This window comes from Paramisgurnus dabryanus, chromosome 13 (genome assembly GCF_030506205.2).
Source record: "Paramisgurnus dabryanus chromosome 13, PD_genome_1.1, whole genome shotgun sequence".
NCBI lineage: Eukaryota > Metazoa > Chordata > Actinopteri > Cypriniformes > Cobitidae > Paramisgurnus > Paramisgurnus dabryanus.
The window spans coordinates 5,948,510-5,966,950 of NC_133349.1; the positions used below are offsets into that span (position 1 = coordinate 5,948,510).

Consider the following 18,441-nt stretch of genomic DNA (forward strand, 5'->3'; position numbering starts at 1 on the left):
AATAAAATAATTAAAATAATACAGTTAACAAATACTGATTGAAAAGAATGATTAGAAAAATGTGTAAAAAATTTATAAAAGTTATTTTATGTTATTCATGGAACTTTTTTCAAAATCAATGCATTTTATAAATATAGGCTATATTTTTGTGTTTATTAAATTGTGGTTTAAGCCTTCTGTTAATTGATGTAACATTTCAAAATGTATATACCTGTCACATATTCTCTAATAATGCATATACGCTGTAGGTGATTTTATTTCAGATCATAATGTGCTTCATCTCAAGAGCTGCGCGCCCACACAGATGTACCTCCAGCGCGCGCGCGCACCTGCTCGCACCTGCAGCCCAGCGCTCTCTGACCGGAAAAGGAGGTTGCCGCGCGCACACAGCAGACAGATAGAGAGAGAGAGAGAGAGAGAGAGAGAGAGAGAGAGAGAGAGAGAGAGAGAGAGAGAGAAAAGAGGTGAGCAACTGTCTGATTACCGGAGAAAAGCGACATTTAACTGGAAAATAAAAAAGTCTCCAAGAAAGAAGAAATGTCAACACGAATATTTGGAGGAAAAGCCTGAGCTACTTTAGCATCTCTTTGTTTCTAAGAAGCTACAGTGGGAAGGTAAACTTTAGATGTTATTCGTTTAAAATTTAAATAAACAATGTAAACAATAAAAGCTGTTGATTCTGTACCTTGCATCATAAAAAAGTATACTTTATAACCTGTTTTAAACTAAGTTATGATATCGTCATCTTCAGACTAACTGTAAGAAAGCTCATTTGGTTAAATTTGTTTGTTTAGATGTTTTACACATCGTCTGGATTGTAATATATGACAGATTTTTGTTTTTATTTCATGAAAATGTTGATTGCCTTTTAACTTTTCTGTTTATATTTAAGTGTGAAGTGGTATAAAGTTCATTTTTATTTTTATTTTGAAACAATAAAATGACAAACAATTAAAAGTAAAATAAGCATCTTTATTATAAATACAGATTATTCATATTAATTATAACAGCCCTTAGCGGTGACCTGGTAAATTCTTTACTCAGTTTGCCCTTTGGTTTATTTAACTTGCTTAACCCATCTTTGTCCATGACCATATTCTTTATAAACTGTTTTTCCTTTTTCCAACATTATCAGGTCAGAAAGAAGGCCAGTCAGATTCAAGATTCAAGTTTTTAAGAGGAGCCACTGGAAATCATTTTGCTGTTTTTTATCTCATTTTGGATCGAGATGAAAGAGAAGAAGATCGGTGAGTACTGAGACAGACATTTCTCTTCATTTTTTGACATCAGACGACTCGTGTTAAACATTAACTGAGCTTGCCCGTGATATGCTGAGTTCATTTGTACTCCATTTGTTTTGGTCACCTGGAACTGTGTAATACTTTGACAAGGCCAAATGGTTTTAAACATGACATGACGTGGAGTGGTCACACAGCTGTTTATACATGTTGATGAATAGATGAGTAAAAGAGTTCTAGCTTAAATTGAAATGATGTGATTTGATGTGAACTTGATGCAGTTCAGTTAAGCAGACCTACACTCTTTAAAATAAAGGTGCTTTTCAAGGAACCATTTCTTTAATCTCTGAAGAACATTTATGTTTCATAAATGGTTATTTGTTGTGAAAAAGGTTATTTGGACTATTATAAAAATGTATGAAAGAAGAACCTTTGGCTGAATGCTTATTACAGGAACCAAAAATGGTTCTTTATGGATCGCTATGGACTTTTTTTCATGCCATTGAGCACGAATGTCTTTTTCGTGTCAGTCAACATAAATTTCTATAAATAGTTTTTCATGTTTGTGGCACAACTTTCTTTTTCGTGTCATTTTATGTTTTGTTTTCTCATTATTTTTTCCAATTTTTTTTATCATTGTCGCTTGGGGTTAGAATCACTTTTTGTTACATTTCAGACATCCTAACCCCAACTCTAGCCCCAATTGAAAATAGTTGTAAAATCGGAAGAAAAACATGTTAACCAATACATAAAATTCCATTCTAATCCAAACCCCAATTCTAACCCCAACCGACAATGATTTAAAAATAGGAAAAACAATGAGGAAAAAATACATAAAATTCCGAAAAAGAAAGTCGTGCCATGAACACGCAAAAATATTTATAGAAATTCTTCTTGACACTGATGAAAGATATTCGTGCTCAATGGCATGAAAAACTTGGAAAATCGTGTCCATGAACACAAAAAAATTAATCAGATATTTTGTGATTATAACACGACTTGCCATGAGATGTTTCGAAGCACCTTAATTTCGAAGAGTTTATACTGTGATTGTTTTTTTAAAATACTCTTAATATTGAGTCTTTCTATAAACACACTTCTTGCATTGTATCAAATTGAAGGTTTCTACATCTAAACTGTGTTTTACATGTGCAGTGTGATAAAGGAATAGTTATTGGAGGATGCATATGACCTCTTGAATGAGTTTAAAGAGAAAGAAGTTTTTCCTGTTAAAGTATTGAAATCATAAAATCACTAAAAGATGGGCTGTACTTAAGATATTTTGAGTCATTGTTTTACCGAAATACTTGATGTGTCAATCGCTGGCAATCATTTAGTTCATACACTGCTAGTAATCATGACAGCACAAAGCACTTGTTGAACATTAATGTTATGATATACATGTTTATTATGGACTATGTAACAAGCCCCTTTATATGTGCTCTATTACGTGGCGGTCTTGTTCCTCCAAAATAATAAATCTTTGAGTTTAGAGAAATGATTTACAGTGGACACATTTTATTAAGACGATTAGGAACATTGTGGAATCGCTAGGCTACATTATTTTGTTTCTGTGTTGTGTGTAACACCATTTTTGACTTGTAGATCGACTTTTCAACATCTTGAATGTCCACGTATAAATTGTATGCTTTTGTATCAACCTTACTGTATGTACGGGGGGTTGTATTGTTTAAATTTTGGCCGTAGAAATTTTATCAGACCGGTATCAACATCTTAAGGAGAGAGAGGGGTGGGCAGTGTACCATGAAGACCCCCCCCCCTCTCTCTCTCTCTCTCTCTCTCTCTCTCTCTCTCTCTCTCTCTCTCTCTGTGTCTCTCTCTCTCTGTCTTTCTCTCTCTCTCTCTCTCTCTCTCTGATACACACCCCTTCTCAAACAAAAGTACTACTTGTTCTCTGGTCAAAAAGGTCATGAGAGGTGCTCTAAAGACTGAGGCAGTGAAATCCTCAGGAATGACACTTGAGAAGGCAAACAAAAACTTTATAGTCTTTCAGTTTTGATCTGACCTCCAATGTAGCCATTAAAGGCTGAACACACGTTTGTCAGATGAGTCAGGATGAGATTCGGTCAGGATGTTATACTTTTGTGAATTGTTGTCTTATGACGGCTGGTCCAGGCAACCAGTTTCTTACATAGTTGTGTTTAGTGTATTTCATACCAAAACGTGCACCTCAACAAAATTGTATCTACAATTCTGCATTTGACAGACACATGAATGTGACATTTGCAGTCAAAACTTGAAATATAAATTTACAGAGAATGCATTTATTACCAATATATTGAACCATCTGTTTATTTATTTTTTCTAAACCCCTGATGTCCAAACATCAGAAAAATATCAGTCTATACGAGTTCTCTATTTTAGGTGAGGTATGCGTTATGGATGTGACTAAAAGTGCACACAAGTTTTTTTGTGTGACAACATACTTTTTAAAATGCACAAACCACATGCATTAATACCCAACAAATGAAGAAAATAACATTTAACATGTATTTAAATTTTTGTATGTGCATTTATGGAAGAAGAAACATCATGTTTTGTTTTTCTGTGTGCACTTCATGACTCCATGACCTGACCTGCTCACTAAACCCAATGCTGACCCAGGCCATGTGAATAGTTGCCAATAATCAAAATGGTTGTGCATTAGGTCGTGTGGTTGTGTGTGTGTGTGTGTGTTTGCTTTTGTCTTATCAAACACATGGTCTTTACAGTCGTCTTCTAAGCATGTATGGACTTACTGTTAATCGTCACACCTGGTCTTCTGTCTAAAATGTATACATATTTTTGCATATGCCATTCACAAATTTTTGCACATGGTCTGCCCCTTGTGTGTTTGTTTATCGTATCTTATAGTTTAATAATGCTGTCAGTTTCATTCAACACATCAAAGTTTATATCCACATGAGATTCATGGCAAATTTTATATGGACCTGGTAACGTATTCATTCACTTTGGGAAATTGCACTCTGAAAAATGTTGTGTTGTTTTAACCCATGGTTGGTTTAAATTGACCTAGAAAAAATGTTTGACCCAAGCAGGGGTTGAAACATGAGTCTTGCCAGTTGATATAATTTATTTTGGTATCAGTAAAGGTATAGTATGTGATGCTTCTTTAAAAATGCAGGTTTGAGTCTTCAGTGGCCTGCATTTTTTATTTATTTAATGGGCTTCTTTTGTTCTCATACCCGGAAGTCAATTTTGTTTCTCAAATGTTGCCCTTGCTTAGACGAAGACTTAATGGAGGTGTATTTTATATTTATTCAGACACTAGTTTGTGTGTACTGTATGTGTGTAGAGAGATAGAGATGATCATGACACTGGCATTATGTCCTAGGTTTACTTTAGCGGTAAGAAATTGAGGACTTTGGAGTATTGATCCTGTTCAGCGTTGTGTTCTTTTCATCAGCTTTCTCTGTCATGGTTTATGTGTTTACTCACTGGTTTTTATTTCACGAGGTTCACGTTATTTCACTTTCCTGGTTTAAATGTGCAAACTATAATATTATTAGACAAACACAGGTCCTGTCGTGACGGTGTTGCTGGTTTCTGTACAGGGAGTCCAGGGATGAGCATCCTCAGTCCGTGTCGGATGATTGCCGCTGTGGCTTTAGTAGTGATTATACTGGGAGGACTGGGAGCCGCCATCTGGGCCCTCGGTGAGACTTTCTGCATTGCTTTCAGAAGCATTTACTAATATTATAAAAAGGCTGATAAATGGAAATATGGCAGTTGCTTACTATCGCAAAGACTCTATACATTTTGTGTTGTCTGTTTGTTTTTCAGTCACATATGTAAAAACAACAGAAGATACAGGATTATATGATGGTAAGCATTAATATTTAAATTGAATAACATGTAAATGTAATTAAAGGGATAGTTCTCCCTGTCATTATTTACTCACACCCATGTTGTTACAAACCTGTATACATTTCTTTGTTCTGATGAACACAAAGGAAGATATTTTGAGCAATGTTTGTAATGAAACTATTCATGAGCCCCATTCACTTCCATAGTAGGAAAAAAGAATACTATGGAAGTGAATGGGACTCACAAACTGTTTATACAAACATTCCTCAAAATATCTTTCTTTGTGTTGCAGTCTGCTGGTTGTATTATGGAGCTTAGATGTTCACATCCTCTTTCTTAAAGGGATAGGTCACCCAAAAATGAAAATTCTGTCATCATTTACTCACACTGACTTTGTTACAACTTGTATAAACTCAAAATAATATATTTGTAATCAAACAGGAAACAGAAGCACCATTGACTTCCATAGTAGGAAAGAAGAATGGAAGTCAATGGTGCCCAAAAACGGTTTGATTAAAAAAATTGCTCAACATATGTTCTTTTGTTTTTATCAGAACAAAGAAATGTATGTTTGTAACAAATTTAGGGCGAGTAAATAATGACAAATTTTTATTTTTTCGGGAACTAACCCTTTAACTAGGGTGTGTGTTATCTGTGGATTTCTAAACTATTGTGTATATATTGTGTATAGAAAGTGTTACAAACTTTCACATAGCATCTTTAAATTATAATAGCATTAAAAATTCAAATCCATAATTTGATTTTTAAATATCAAAATGCAATAAATCCATGACAAGATTTTTTTTTCAAAATGCTATAAATCTATTGAATCAATGTGCATTTATCTTTGCCATGTTATATTTATTTTGTTGACTAGTGCTATACACTGATTAAAAAAACAAACATTAATGGCATTAATGAAAACACTTACTTTGTCATATTAAGAACACTGTCATTGCTGCTGTCATCCTTGGGACTTTTTGGGAACTTTTTTACCAGCAATCAGCTGTAAAATGTTTTGGTCCTGCACGATTTTCGTTGACTTTGAGTAAAATAATGGAACGTTTTTCATAAGATCCGCTGGGATCAATGTGTTAGCACGACAGAAGCTTGATGCTGTCAGAGTACCTCTTGCGTAAATTATTCGATTTTGTTGCCGTACATTTCTTCCCCGTCACAGAAAACCACCACAGGTTTATCAATGCCATCAAAATATTATTTGTTTTTGTTCGTTTGTGGATACCGAGTGTATTCAAAGTGTCGCCATTGTTGTTTACAATGAGTGGAATGGTGCGCTGTGATTGGTTGAGCAGATTTATTGCATTCTGCAGAAAAGGAGGACTGGTGTTTATCGCGTTTTGGGAAAAAAGGGAGAAAAGATGACAGAATAACACAGCGGATATCAGATTTTGCGTTAAATAAAGAGTTGACTTTTTAATAATGACCAGATACCATACCGATTTTGGTGTTAATTTTTTTTAAATGCCGTTTATGCGTTTTGGAACCAAAGTCTTCATATATAAATATATTTAGTACTGCTTATGTAAATAAAAATATATGAATCTATACATTTCATTTTATGTTTAGGCATTCATGAGCACATATAATTTGTTTGTATTTACAAACATTTAATTCGTCCTCCACAACTTAAATTTTGCATATTTTGCGTATTTGTATCCCATTCCAAACATATCTGATGTGTCCTGCAGTGCAGGTGAGTGCAGCAGATCAGAGACTGAGGGTGTTTGACTCGACTCAGAGAAGATGGAGATACGTCTGCTCATCCAATGCCAACCCACTCATCGCCAACATCACCTGTGAGGAAATGGGCTTCGTCAGGTAACAAACCTTTAAGAAAAAGACAAAAGAATAAAAGAAAATGACTTTGCATGCTTTCCATACAGACAATACACTCTAAAAAAATGGTGCTAAGTAGCACAAAAAATGGTTCACCTGCTCGTAATCATAGGGGAACCATTTTAAGTGCCATATAACACCTATGTAGTACCCGTGTAGTTCCTGTGTAGAACCATATTGTGGTGTTATAGTTATGTCACCACCGAATGGTTCTTCATCATAGGTGCTTTATAGGTACTATATAGCGCAAAAATGGTTACCCTATGATTACGAGCTTTTAGTGCTATTTAGCATAAATTTTTCTAGAGCAATAGCTCGGACAGGAACTGTTTTATAGAGGTCTTGATTTGAATTTCCCTTTTCATTCAGAGCAGTAAATGTCTCAGTAACGTGTGCTCCCGAAAGTAACGGAGACCAGGATTTTTTCTGTGTCAAAGAGGCTGAATTAACTTACGGGAAGAAGATAAAAACAGCCCTGTATCCTTGGTAAGATACACATTTGTATACAAATTGAACTAAAGATCAGAAGGTGAAAGCTGTGCACCAGTAGCATCAGACAAAATTGCAAAAAAAAACATACTGATAAAATGTTGATCTTAAATGCAATATCATGACCTTTTCCATGTTTAAGTGATTAATTGTGTCCCCAGTGCTTCTATCAACTTAGAAAATGTGAAAAATATCAAACCAGTAACTTAGTTTTGGTAAACCATTCTCTGCAAGCATGTGAAAAAATAGGTAATTGAAATTTGGCTCCCCTTGTGATGTCAGAAGGTAACACAGTCTCACCCCATTTCGTCAATATTTGACGACACTTGACCATTCGTCATATGTTGACGTGAAGGGTATACCTTTCGCGTCATTTTTTGACGAACTGGGGACTTCAATACTATTACGTCCGTTGCATTCTCTTTCCTATTTTATTACCATTCGCGCGTCGGTTTAGGGTTAGATTACGCAAAATTAAACAGTGTACGCGAAATTAAACAGTGTACGCGAAATTAAACAGTTGTCACCTGGCGTTGGGGTTAGAAACAGTTGTCACCTGGCGTTGGGGTTAGAGTTAGGTTTGGGTAGGGATGTCATTATGTAAATCTAACCCTAAACCGACGCGCAAATGGTAATAAAATAGGAAAGAGAATGCAACGGATGTAATAGTATTGAAGTCCCCAGTTCGTCAAAAAATGACGCGAAAGGTATACCCTTCACGTCAACATATGACGAATGGTCAAGTGTCGTCAAATATTGACGAAATGGGGTGAGACTGGGATAATACCGCCCTTAATCTGCACTATCCAACCACAGCACTGGCATTTAGTGCAGAGATCAGCTCATTTGCATTTTAAAGGACACACACAAAACGTTACAAAGTCTTGTTAAATATCCCCTTTAAAGTAAAAACGTATAAGTTGCAAACACTTTCCACTTTTCTATTTTGAAACAAACTCCAGCTCAACTGCTCGAGCATTGTGTTCACAGCACAACAGAACTCAAAAACACACTTACTGAATAAATGTGTACCGTCAATGCACTTTAAGTCACTTTGGATAAAAGCGTCTGCCAAATGCAGAAATGTAAATGGGATGTAAATACAGCCCTGCCCCAGACTCTCGCCATCACTGTTGTTGCTCAAACAAATAGACTTGAAAATTCAGCTTGGTGCTGCAAACATTACATTATATTGAGACAGTGAATAAAATCTTCAAGTTGCATTATGAACAGTCAAAACTAGTGTTGTGTTCACTACCCACTGAATGCACTGGTACAATAGGTCACTTTCAAAACACTAACTAAAACTTTCTGTTTCAGTAAATGTGACAAAGGACAGATTCTAGAGGTGATTTGTCAGGGTAAGTTGCCATTAAAGTCAATGTGTAGTGCATTAAATATATCTATTTCTAGGACGATTGACTGATTTATTCTGTCTGTAGACTGTGGTCGTCGTATGCTGCCCGAGGAACGGATCGTAGGGGGAGAAGATGCCCGTCAGGGTTCGTGGCCGTGGCAGGTTAGCTTGCAGTATGATGCCGTTCATCAGTGTGGTGGTACCATCATTTCAGACCGCTGGATTGTCAGTGCAGCACACTGCTTTCCAGAGTGAGTGACATGCACACACACACACATACAAACATACACACATTTAACATTCATGCCAACTATTATATCTTGTTGTTTTTCTGTTGTGACGTATATCCAAGTAAAACTTGACTTGAATTCGTCCATTGAGAATAGATTGGATCGTTTAAAGTTGGGTCATGTTGCTATATGCTAATCGCTGCAATCTTTTTTGGGCCACGTCCACCTACCATACCCCGTGACCGGAAGTAAAGAGAGAATAGGTGTATTCGACTTGAAATTCGGCTAGAAATTTTGTCCGACTTGAGCTGCCGCTGAAAGTCCTCTTGGTAACTTTCAATAGCAGGGGACTATTTTCGGGCACTCGTGTAGCCATGTTACGGCAGCGAAGTCCTTGATTATTACGCCAGAATGAGAGTATTGTTCCTCGTCATATCGGCCTAAAAAAACGATATCTTAATTTCCATCGGCCTTAATTCATGATGAACTACAGAAGAGTTAAGTTTTAAATAGAAAGAAACTCTTATTTTTGAGCATAATGCTAATGGTCTAATCAATCTAGCGCCAGACCTGGAGATCAGCTGAATGGATTACAAAATGCTAAAAATCAAATGTTTAACTCTAGGGGAGCTGGAAAATGAGTATATTTTCAAAAAAAAGTGGAGTGTCCCTTTAAGGATAGGATTAGTGCAGGGTTTCCCAAACTGGGTTTCTTGAACCCTGGTGGTTAATATGGGAATTACAGGGGATTTGTATGTTGATGAAAATAAATAAAATAAAATAAACTATAGTAAGTGTTTTATTCCGATTAGTTTTTTTATTTGTTTATTTTATTCGTTTTTTTTACACCACTCTACATGATGTAAGGTGCATCACATCTTGCTTAAAATTTTTTATTGAAATTTAACCTGACACAAAAAGGTTTTTGAGCTATTTAAAATGGGTCTCCAAAATAAAGTAAGGTTTAAAGACACATTTCAGAACCTTTCTCTTGTGGGCTTTCACAAAAAAAACATTTTGTGTGCTTTTGGAAATGTTTACATTTAGAGAAATGTAAAGAAATTTTTGTAGGACATAGCTTCACATTGATTGTGTCTGTCTAGAAGTAATCAGGTTTGGAATGACATCAGAAAGAGTAAATGATTTCTGGCGAGTTTTGAATTCATTTTATCGTCTTTTGTGCCTCAGGAGGTATCGTCATGTTCCACGCTGGCGGGTTATGATGGGGTCTATCTATAACACCCCGGTCCGCAAGAACATTGTGATCGCTGAGGTAAAAACAGTCGTCTACCACAGCAGCTACCTGCCCTTCGTCGACGCCAACATTGACGACAACAGTCGAGATATTGCGGTCGTGGCGCTGACAAAACCTTTGCAGTTTACAGGTGAGTTTTTACACTGAGACATGAATTAAATTGTGAGATTTATGTTATTAAATGGTGATTATTAAGTCTACATGAAAGCAAAATGAAGTTTTTTGGCTTTTAGTGTGAATGTGTCCGCTCAAGTATACAAAACATTCACATTTAGAAGACTTACGGTCTCTCACTTTTGCCTAAATAGATTTATGATTTCTATGACATCTTTCTACCTTTCAGCTTCTCCTCAGAATCTCGTCTGTGAGGTGAACTAAACACTATTGGCTATTATAAAAAAGGGGGAGGAGACACTTAAAATGTCCCACCCTAACTTCCTGTTTCAGTGAAAATTACATCAACGTATCAAACCAACGCTGCACTGGGTCTTTAAAGGGGACATATCATGAAATTCTGACTTTTTCCATGTTTAAGTGCTATAATTGGGTCCCCAGTGCTTCTTTCAACCTCTAAAATGTGAAAAAGATCAACCCAGTAACTTAGTTTTGGTAAACCATTTTTTGCAAACATGTGAACAAATAGGTCATTGAAACTTGGCTCAACTTTCATTTTAAAGGACACGCCAAAAGCGGCACATTTTTGCTCACACTTACAAAGTGGCAATTTTAACATGTTGTAGTAAATTATTGATATGGTATTTTGAGCTAAAACTTCACATACGTACTCTGGAGACACCAAAGATTTATTTGACATCTTAAAAAAGTCTTATGAAATGTCCCCTTTAAGTTGTTTTCATAGCCATAGAAACAATTCAATTTTGACAAATATATATTATCGTTTTCCTTTATATGGCTTCCTATATGATTTTCCTATATGGTTTACATTTAAGAAAGGTGGTCATTATTTATTCATGTAAGAGATAGAGGTGGCACTTACAATCCTATTCTATTAACTGTGTAAATACAAAGTACTAGCACTTAACCTAGTACTGTATATGTAGTTACATGTAATGTTTGGTTGGGTGAGTACATTGCAGGTGCACATATTGTAAAACAAAGTGGAACCGAGAGATGTATCTGTGACTTTGAGACACAAGGAGTTAAACTGGCAGCACATTTTTGGGCTGTTTTTATTAAAGTAGTGGTGACTGGTGAAACCTCCTTTTGGTTTCAGGTTGCGAGTACTGAGAACAAAGCGTCTCTTTTTCCACGGCTTCTTGACTGAAAACAAAAGACAATACAGACAGAAATTTCCAGAAGTACACAGCGTTTCTTTAAATATACAGCTTTTTGTAACTGTAAATGAGTATGTGGGGAAAATGTTTGAAGGTATATGAATTGTTCAATATATTACATTAGTGTGGAGTGTAAGATTCAGAAAAAAATCTTCCAAAAATGTTTCCCTCTAGTGTTATGTCATGGTAGTAGCCTACATTCATAATTCAACTGAGATTTTGTAACCTGTGTTGTGTTAAATTTTGAAGAAAATGTCTAAATTAAAAATCGGTCAAATGTGTCCCTGGACCACAAAAGGAGTCATAAACTGCAAAAAAAAAAAATTTTTCTTACTTATTATTTTTGTCTTGTTTTTAGTATAAATATCTAAAAATTCTTAAATCAAGATGTAGTTTCTTGATGAGCAAATGACTGAAAAAAATAAGTCTAGTTTTTAGACAAAAAATATACAGTTTAAGTCAATTTGTGCTTAAAACAAGCAACAATATTTGCAAATAGGGTGAAGAAAAAATATTAAAATAAGTTTTTTTTTTTTCGTAAACACCTAATTCAAGAAAAATTTACTCACCCCATTGGCAAACATGTTTGCTTATTTTAAGCACACATTAACTTAAATTGTATATTTATGGTATTTCATTGGAAATTGCTCATCAAGAAAATACATCTTGATTAAAGAATTTTTAGATATTTCTACTAAAAACAAGACAAAAATACCAAGAAAGAAATTTTTTGCAGTGTAAGTCAGCACATATGTTGTAGTGTAGCTATTACTAATGTTTAATATTTTTTTATATATATTTATGGTAGGGAATTTATAAAATATCTTCATGGAAAAAAAAGTGAGCCATACAATGTATTGTTGGCTATTGCTACAAATATACCCATGGTACGTATGACTGGCTTTGTGGTCCACGGTCACAAATGTGTTCAAAAGGATACACATAACCAATATCAAATAAATGAGTGACCAAGAAGATTTGTTCTTTCTTATGACTTCATCACTTTTATTGTGTGTTAGATTACATTCAGCCAGTTTGTCTTCCAAGCTACGGCCAGCGTCTGGTGGATGGACAGATGGGCACAGTAACCGGCTGGGGTAACGTGGAGTATTATGGTTAGTAACAGAACATTAATGTTTGTGTGAAAGTAAAGTCATTGAATGTTTTAGTATTTATAATCACATAGTCTATCAATATTTGTCTATCTGTCTCATTCTGTCTTTTGACCTTTGTGTTATTGACCTATGTTGTGCTTAATCATACCACATATATAGCAGTGGCGGCCCGTGACTTCTTTTTTCGAGGGCGCTCGATGTGAAGTATATAGTCCATCATGTGTGTGGTTCGTAATTTCAAAATATGTGTTCAGTGCGTCGAGTGAACCCATGTGCATCACGTGTCTTGTCAAAATAAGTGCTTGCTGCAGACGCGTCTAAAGGGTTTATGATAAAAGAGACGTTCGCGTTTGCCAGATACTCTCATGTGTAATCAAAGTTTACTGTTAAGGGAGTGTCTTGCGTGTATTTTGTGAGCGTTTCTTTTATCATAAACGGTTGTGCAGCAGGCACTTATTTTGACAAAACACGTGATGCACATGGTTCACATGATGCAACAAACACATATTTTGAAAACACGAGCAACACACATGACACTCGGATGAGAAGTCACGAGCCGTTACGTATATAAGGCCTGCTGCCGATTATCACAGATAATAATTTAATAACTTGTAAACTAAAGTACACACATTACATGCATTTATAATAGGCAAGCTGGCTGTACAGTTGTCTAAATCATCCTTTTATATTGGGACCTTGTATAGTTATATCTCACCTGTGTAATACCTGTTGGTGAAGTTTAAATCTACTACTGTACAGTACATCATTCTTACAGTATATCATACTGTATAATAACATAAACAATGGAGTAATACAGAGTACAAGTGTCAAGGATGCGTGGTTTTTAATGCACTTACCTTCTATGCTTCCAATAAGAGTATTTAATGTAAACACACAACCTGTTTGTTTGTAAACACTGACGGGGCGTGTTACAATTATTACCTGTGAAAGTCGACAGCTTGTAGTAATTTGCAGGCTAAAATCATGACAAATAATTAATAGATACTAAAATAAAGAGCAAATCATGCACAGTGTGTATGTAATTAATGCATTATGTATATATTTCTACCTAACCATTTACCATTCATCTACAGTACCAGAGATTTATGGGAAATGTAGTTTTGCCCGACAAGCACGTGACCTTATAAACCGGCTAAATGTGAATTTACAGCAACACCAAGGTCATGGGTTCGGAATTACACATAAAGATCAAATATATACTTTTTAAACGTACCAAAAGTCGCTTTGAATTAAAGCATCCACCAAATGTATGAATGTAAGCTAAATTTATTCTTTTGAAAACTTATACCAAGCATCTGCCTTGATTGACATGCCAGAAACCCCAAGCCCCCCATTGATAAATAAATACATTGTGGATGAAAACATGGTAAAGAAGTTTCTTTAATAATAAATATATTCCCGTATAGGTACTCAAGCTAACGTCCTACAGGAAGCTCACGTTCCCATCATCAGTGATGCTGTGTGCAACGGTCCAGATTACTATGACAACCAGATCACAACCACCATGTTCTGTGCGGGCTATGAGAAGGGAGGAACCGACTCATGTCAGGTACTGTATCATGATATCATCATCCAAACAGCCTGGCAGCATCACAATGCCCGATGGCCACCAGAGGGTGACATTTAAACCTTATACATGTTGCTAGAGATCACCACAGTAGGATCTTTAAAGTCAAAAATCCTTCTCGTTTTATTCCTAAAGACAAAAAATATAAAACATTTAAGACAGACCTACCATAAGCATATATAATAAAAAGTTTTATTTTAAATTATTTAAAATGATTTTTATAAATCCACCAGTTAGAGAACTTGCTTTCACTGTGGAAAATTGTGCAAAAAAAAAAAGAAAGCGAAAAAGATGTCAACAAGTCAGTCTTGCTACACTCACAATGTATGCATTTGAATATATTTGAATATTTTAAAATAATCAATGATTTTAATTTGAGATATTTGACTACGGCTTTGATTTAGTATTTTTTGATGCTTTATTGTCTCTCATACGTTTGTTTTTGTCTGTTATCAAATACTTTATTTAAGATTAAACATTTTGGTACAGATATGTTAATTTGAGGTACCAGTATGCACCTTTAAGGTACCAGTGTGCCTCTTTGAGGTACCAATATGCACCTTTAACATACAAAAGTGTACTTTTTGAATGGGAACCGCCCCAGGGACAACTTGTACCTTCTTGTAGCTTTATTTCTGAGAGTCCATTCGTATTGCACTTGGTGCATGTTTTATATTCTAATGAAAGTTTGTTATAAATAATGTGATTCATCTAAAAATGCTGGTACACGTTATAAGTTCTTGAGGATCTTTGTGTTGTAGCTCCAGTTGAACACACTCCAAGCATGAAAAGTGTCAATGCAAAATAATAATTTTACAGCCAAAGTCTCTGTAAAAGCAAACTGGGATGTCTCTCATGAGCTTATGGATCATTTCTCTCATATGATGTCAGGGAGACAGCGGTGGTCCGTTCGTAGCAGCTGATGTTCTCTCCAAAACCAGTCGGTATCGTCTGATGGGGGTCGTGAGCTGGGGTACCGGCTGTGCCATGGCCAAAAAGCCCGGCGTGTACACCCGCGTGTCTCGCTTTCTGCCGTGGATATCTGCAGCCATGAGGGTAACCGAATGTCCTTTCTGTTACCGAATGTTCCTTGCGTATCATAAAGCAAACTTTGTCATTTTCTCCCCACAGATGTATGAGAATTCACCAGGAGTGCACAAAATGGCCCGCGCTGTTACTCCATAACCATTTAGGAAAAATGGAAAATGTTCTTCGTGAGACTGATAAATTCCCAGTTGAGGTCAGATTTGTTGCTCTGAGATCGGACGTCTCGTCTTGTGTTGATCAGACTGAGGTCAGATGTTCTGTGTTGATCAACCTGTTTCGAGGACAAACGTAGAATGTGTTTTCGCAATATCTGACCTGAAGAGACCAGAACAGATTTGAATGCTGTATAGCACGTTACATACAGTATATGAATTGTTAATTTCCATGAAGAATGCTTGTACTATAATCAGATATGCAATGCTCAACCTTAAAATAACAAACAAACAAACAAAAACATACATAGCTTATACATATCTACAGCTCATTTTTAAAATTTGAGCTTTGTGAACTAATTGTATTGCAAGTGACTGTTATAAAGTATGTCATTGATTTCAAACATGTATTAACAAATATGCATTTTACAGATAATCATAATTTAACACCTGATGGCCGTGAAAAACATAGTTTATTACAAATCACACACAATTAATAATATCACATTAATATAAAACTTTAACTGAAATGCAGTATTTTTACCTAAATTTAGTTTACTACCCTTACGAAATTAACCATGGTTTTACTGCAGTAAAAGCGGACATTTCACAAGACTTTTTTAAGATGCCAAATAAATCTTTGGTGTCCCCAGAGTACGTATGTGAAGTTTTAGCTCAAAATATCATATAGATAATTTATTATAACATGTTAAAATTGCCACTTTGTAGGTGTGAGCAAAATGTGCTTTTTTGGGTGTGTCCTTTAAAATGCAAATGAGCTGATCTTTGCATTAAATAGCAGTGCTGTGGTTGGATAGTGCAGATTAAGGGGTGGCATTATTATAATAAGATACCCTTCTGACATCACAAGCGGAGACAAATTTTAATGACCTATTTTTTCACATGCTTGCAGAGAATGGTTTACCAATACTAAGTTACTAAGTTGATCTTTTTTTACATTTTCTAGGTTGATATAAGCACCATGGACCCATTAATAACTATCGAACATGGAAAAAGTCAGATTTTATGATATGTCCCCTAAAAAAAAAAAAAAAAAAAAAAAATGGTTACTACAGTTAAACCATGGTTCCCACGAATTACCATATTCTTGCCACAAAACCATGGTTACTGCAGTAAAACTACAGTTTTGCGAATGGTAATCAGTACACCAAAAACCATGGTTTGGCTTTGGGTATCATTGTACCAAACCATGGTTAATAAAACAAAATCTTTTTGAACCACGTTTACATTCACGTTCAGATTCTCTTATCTATAATTTTTATAAGGTGTAGGGGGAATAGTGTACATAAACTTATATAATATAAGGGCAAATCTTTAGTGCAAGAGCTTGAAAGACATTATTTCTTATGAATATCTAGGAAAAATACAGGATTTTGTGAAATGTGCCATCACTGTACTTCTAAAAGTACATTTTAAGATTTTATCAACAACACTGGGACTATGGCCAAAGCAATGACAATGTTTAAAAACTATGAGATTTTCCTCCTTGATGTGTGTTTGTTATTTTATGGTCTTGAAAGTATAAAGTAAGGTATTGATGTAATAACAAGCAGTAATATAAAGATACAAACCAAAGTATGGATAAACTCACTGAGTAATGCTGTTGCAGTCAGTATTGTTGCTTACAATATGTTGTTGTAAATATATCGCTTCTTTACAATGAAATGCACAGTTTAATTTGGTTTTATGTCTAATTTTATTTCAAGCTGCTATATTGATCTGACTTTTTCTACCCTCACTATAGCTTTATTTAGTAGGCCTAACATATGAACAGGACTACAGTAAGTCAACCAAGGTTTAAAACTTTGCTTATATACCAAAGGGCTGGTAATATATTTATACGCTGAAAAAAACCTTCTGGACATCGGTTGCACATAATTAAATAAGGTTTTCTTAAAATGCAATTAACTTTAATTAAAATTAATTTCATTTTAAGAAAACTTGATTCAATGTTGAACTGGTGTACATAATTAAATTACGTAGATCTAACATTTTTTTTTTTTAAGAAAAATAATTTTAAGAAAACTTAATTCAATCATTTGCAACCAGAGATTTTTTTCAGTGCCGAAGGGCTGTTGAATGCTTTTTTCTGATTGGTTGAGAAATGTTCCTTAAATATGTTTTACCTGTCAAATGTCTTATGGCGCATTCACACGGGGTGTCAGCGTTAACGCTTCCCATTCACTTTTAATGGGTGATGTCATGCGTTGCCAAACTGAATTGTGGATCCGTCAGCGCCGCGTCAGTGCCGTTGCTCGCGGCAGAAGTTGAACATTTCTCAACTTTTCAAGCTGCAACGCGTACGTCAGCCAATCAGATCGCCTCATGCAAATAACCTAGGCAGAGCCAGCCAATTACGTTTATGGAAGAACGGAGCATGTGTAGCGGCCACTGTTGGCCACGCTTCAGACAAGCCTTCTGTTAAGCGTTAACGCTTACGCCCCGTGTGAATGTACCGTTACGATGCATTCACACGGTGCGTCAGCGTTAACGCTTCCCATTCACTTTCAATGGTGACATCATGCGTTGCCGAACTAAATTGTGGATCTGTCAGCGTCGCGTCATTGCTCGCGGCAGAAGTTGAACATTTCTCAACTTTTTGAGAAGTGCGTCAGCCAATCAGATCGCCTTATGCAAATAACATAGACTGAGCCAGCCAATTATGTTTATGGAAGACCGGAGCATGTATTGAAGCCACTGTGATTGGCTGTTGGCCACGCTTCAGACAAGCTTTCCATTAAGCGTTAACGCTTACGCCCCGTGTGAATGTACCGTTAAAATAAGCACCAGAGCAATGTCTTTGGTAACCATGCTATTTATCAGAATATTTGACTCTGGTCCTTTAAATATTCGTGCCGCATTACCACCTTGGGTGTGCATTATTTTCGAATAATTCAACAGCCCGTCATCAATTATTCCTTGCATATATAGTAGATATACAGACCAAAGCTGTATATTACACTATATAT

At 35.7% G+C, this 18,441-nt stretch overlaps 1 protein-coding gene across 2 annotated transcripts; it reads left to right on the plus strand.

The window, feature by feature from the left end:
• The first annotated feature begins 423 nt into the window (after nt 1–423).
• hpn (hepsin) lies at nt 424–17,933 on the plus strand. Of its 2 annotated transcripts, none has more exons than XM_065298791.2 (13): nt 424–614; nt 1,136–1,247; nt 4,814–4,915; nt 5,043–5,084; nt 6,776–6,905; nt 7,293–7,409; nt 8,733–8,773; nt 8,855–9,020; nt 10,188–10,384; nt 12,569–12,664; nt 14,092–14,234; nt 15,144–15,308; nt 15,384–17,933. In XM_065298791.2, exons 2-13 carry the CDS (start codon nt 1,229–1,231, stop codon nt 15,435–15,437), a joined length of 1,272 nt encoding a protein of 423 aa, XP_065154863.1. In that variant the 5' UTR covers nt 424–614; nt 1,136–1,228; the 3' UTR covers nt 15,438–17,933. The 2 variants fall into 2 exon arrangements, with proteins under 2 accessions (XP_065154863.1, XP_065154864.1); XM_065298792.2 differs by having other exon boundaries at nt 4,823–4,915.
• The last annotated feature ends 508 nt before the right edge of the window (nt 17,934–18,441 follow it).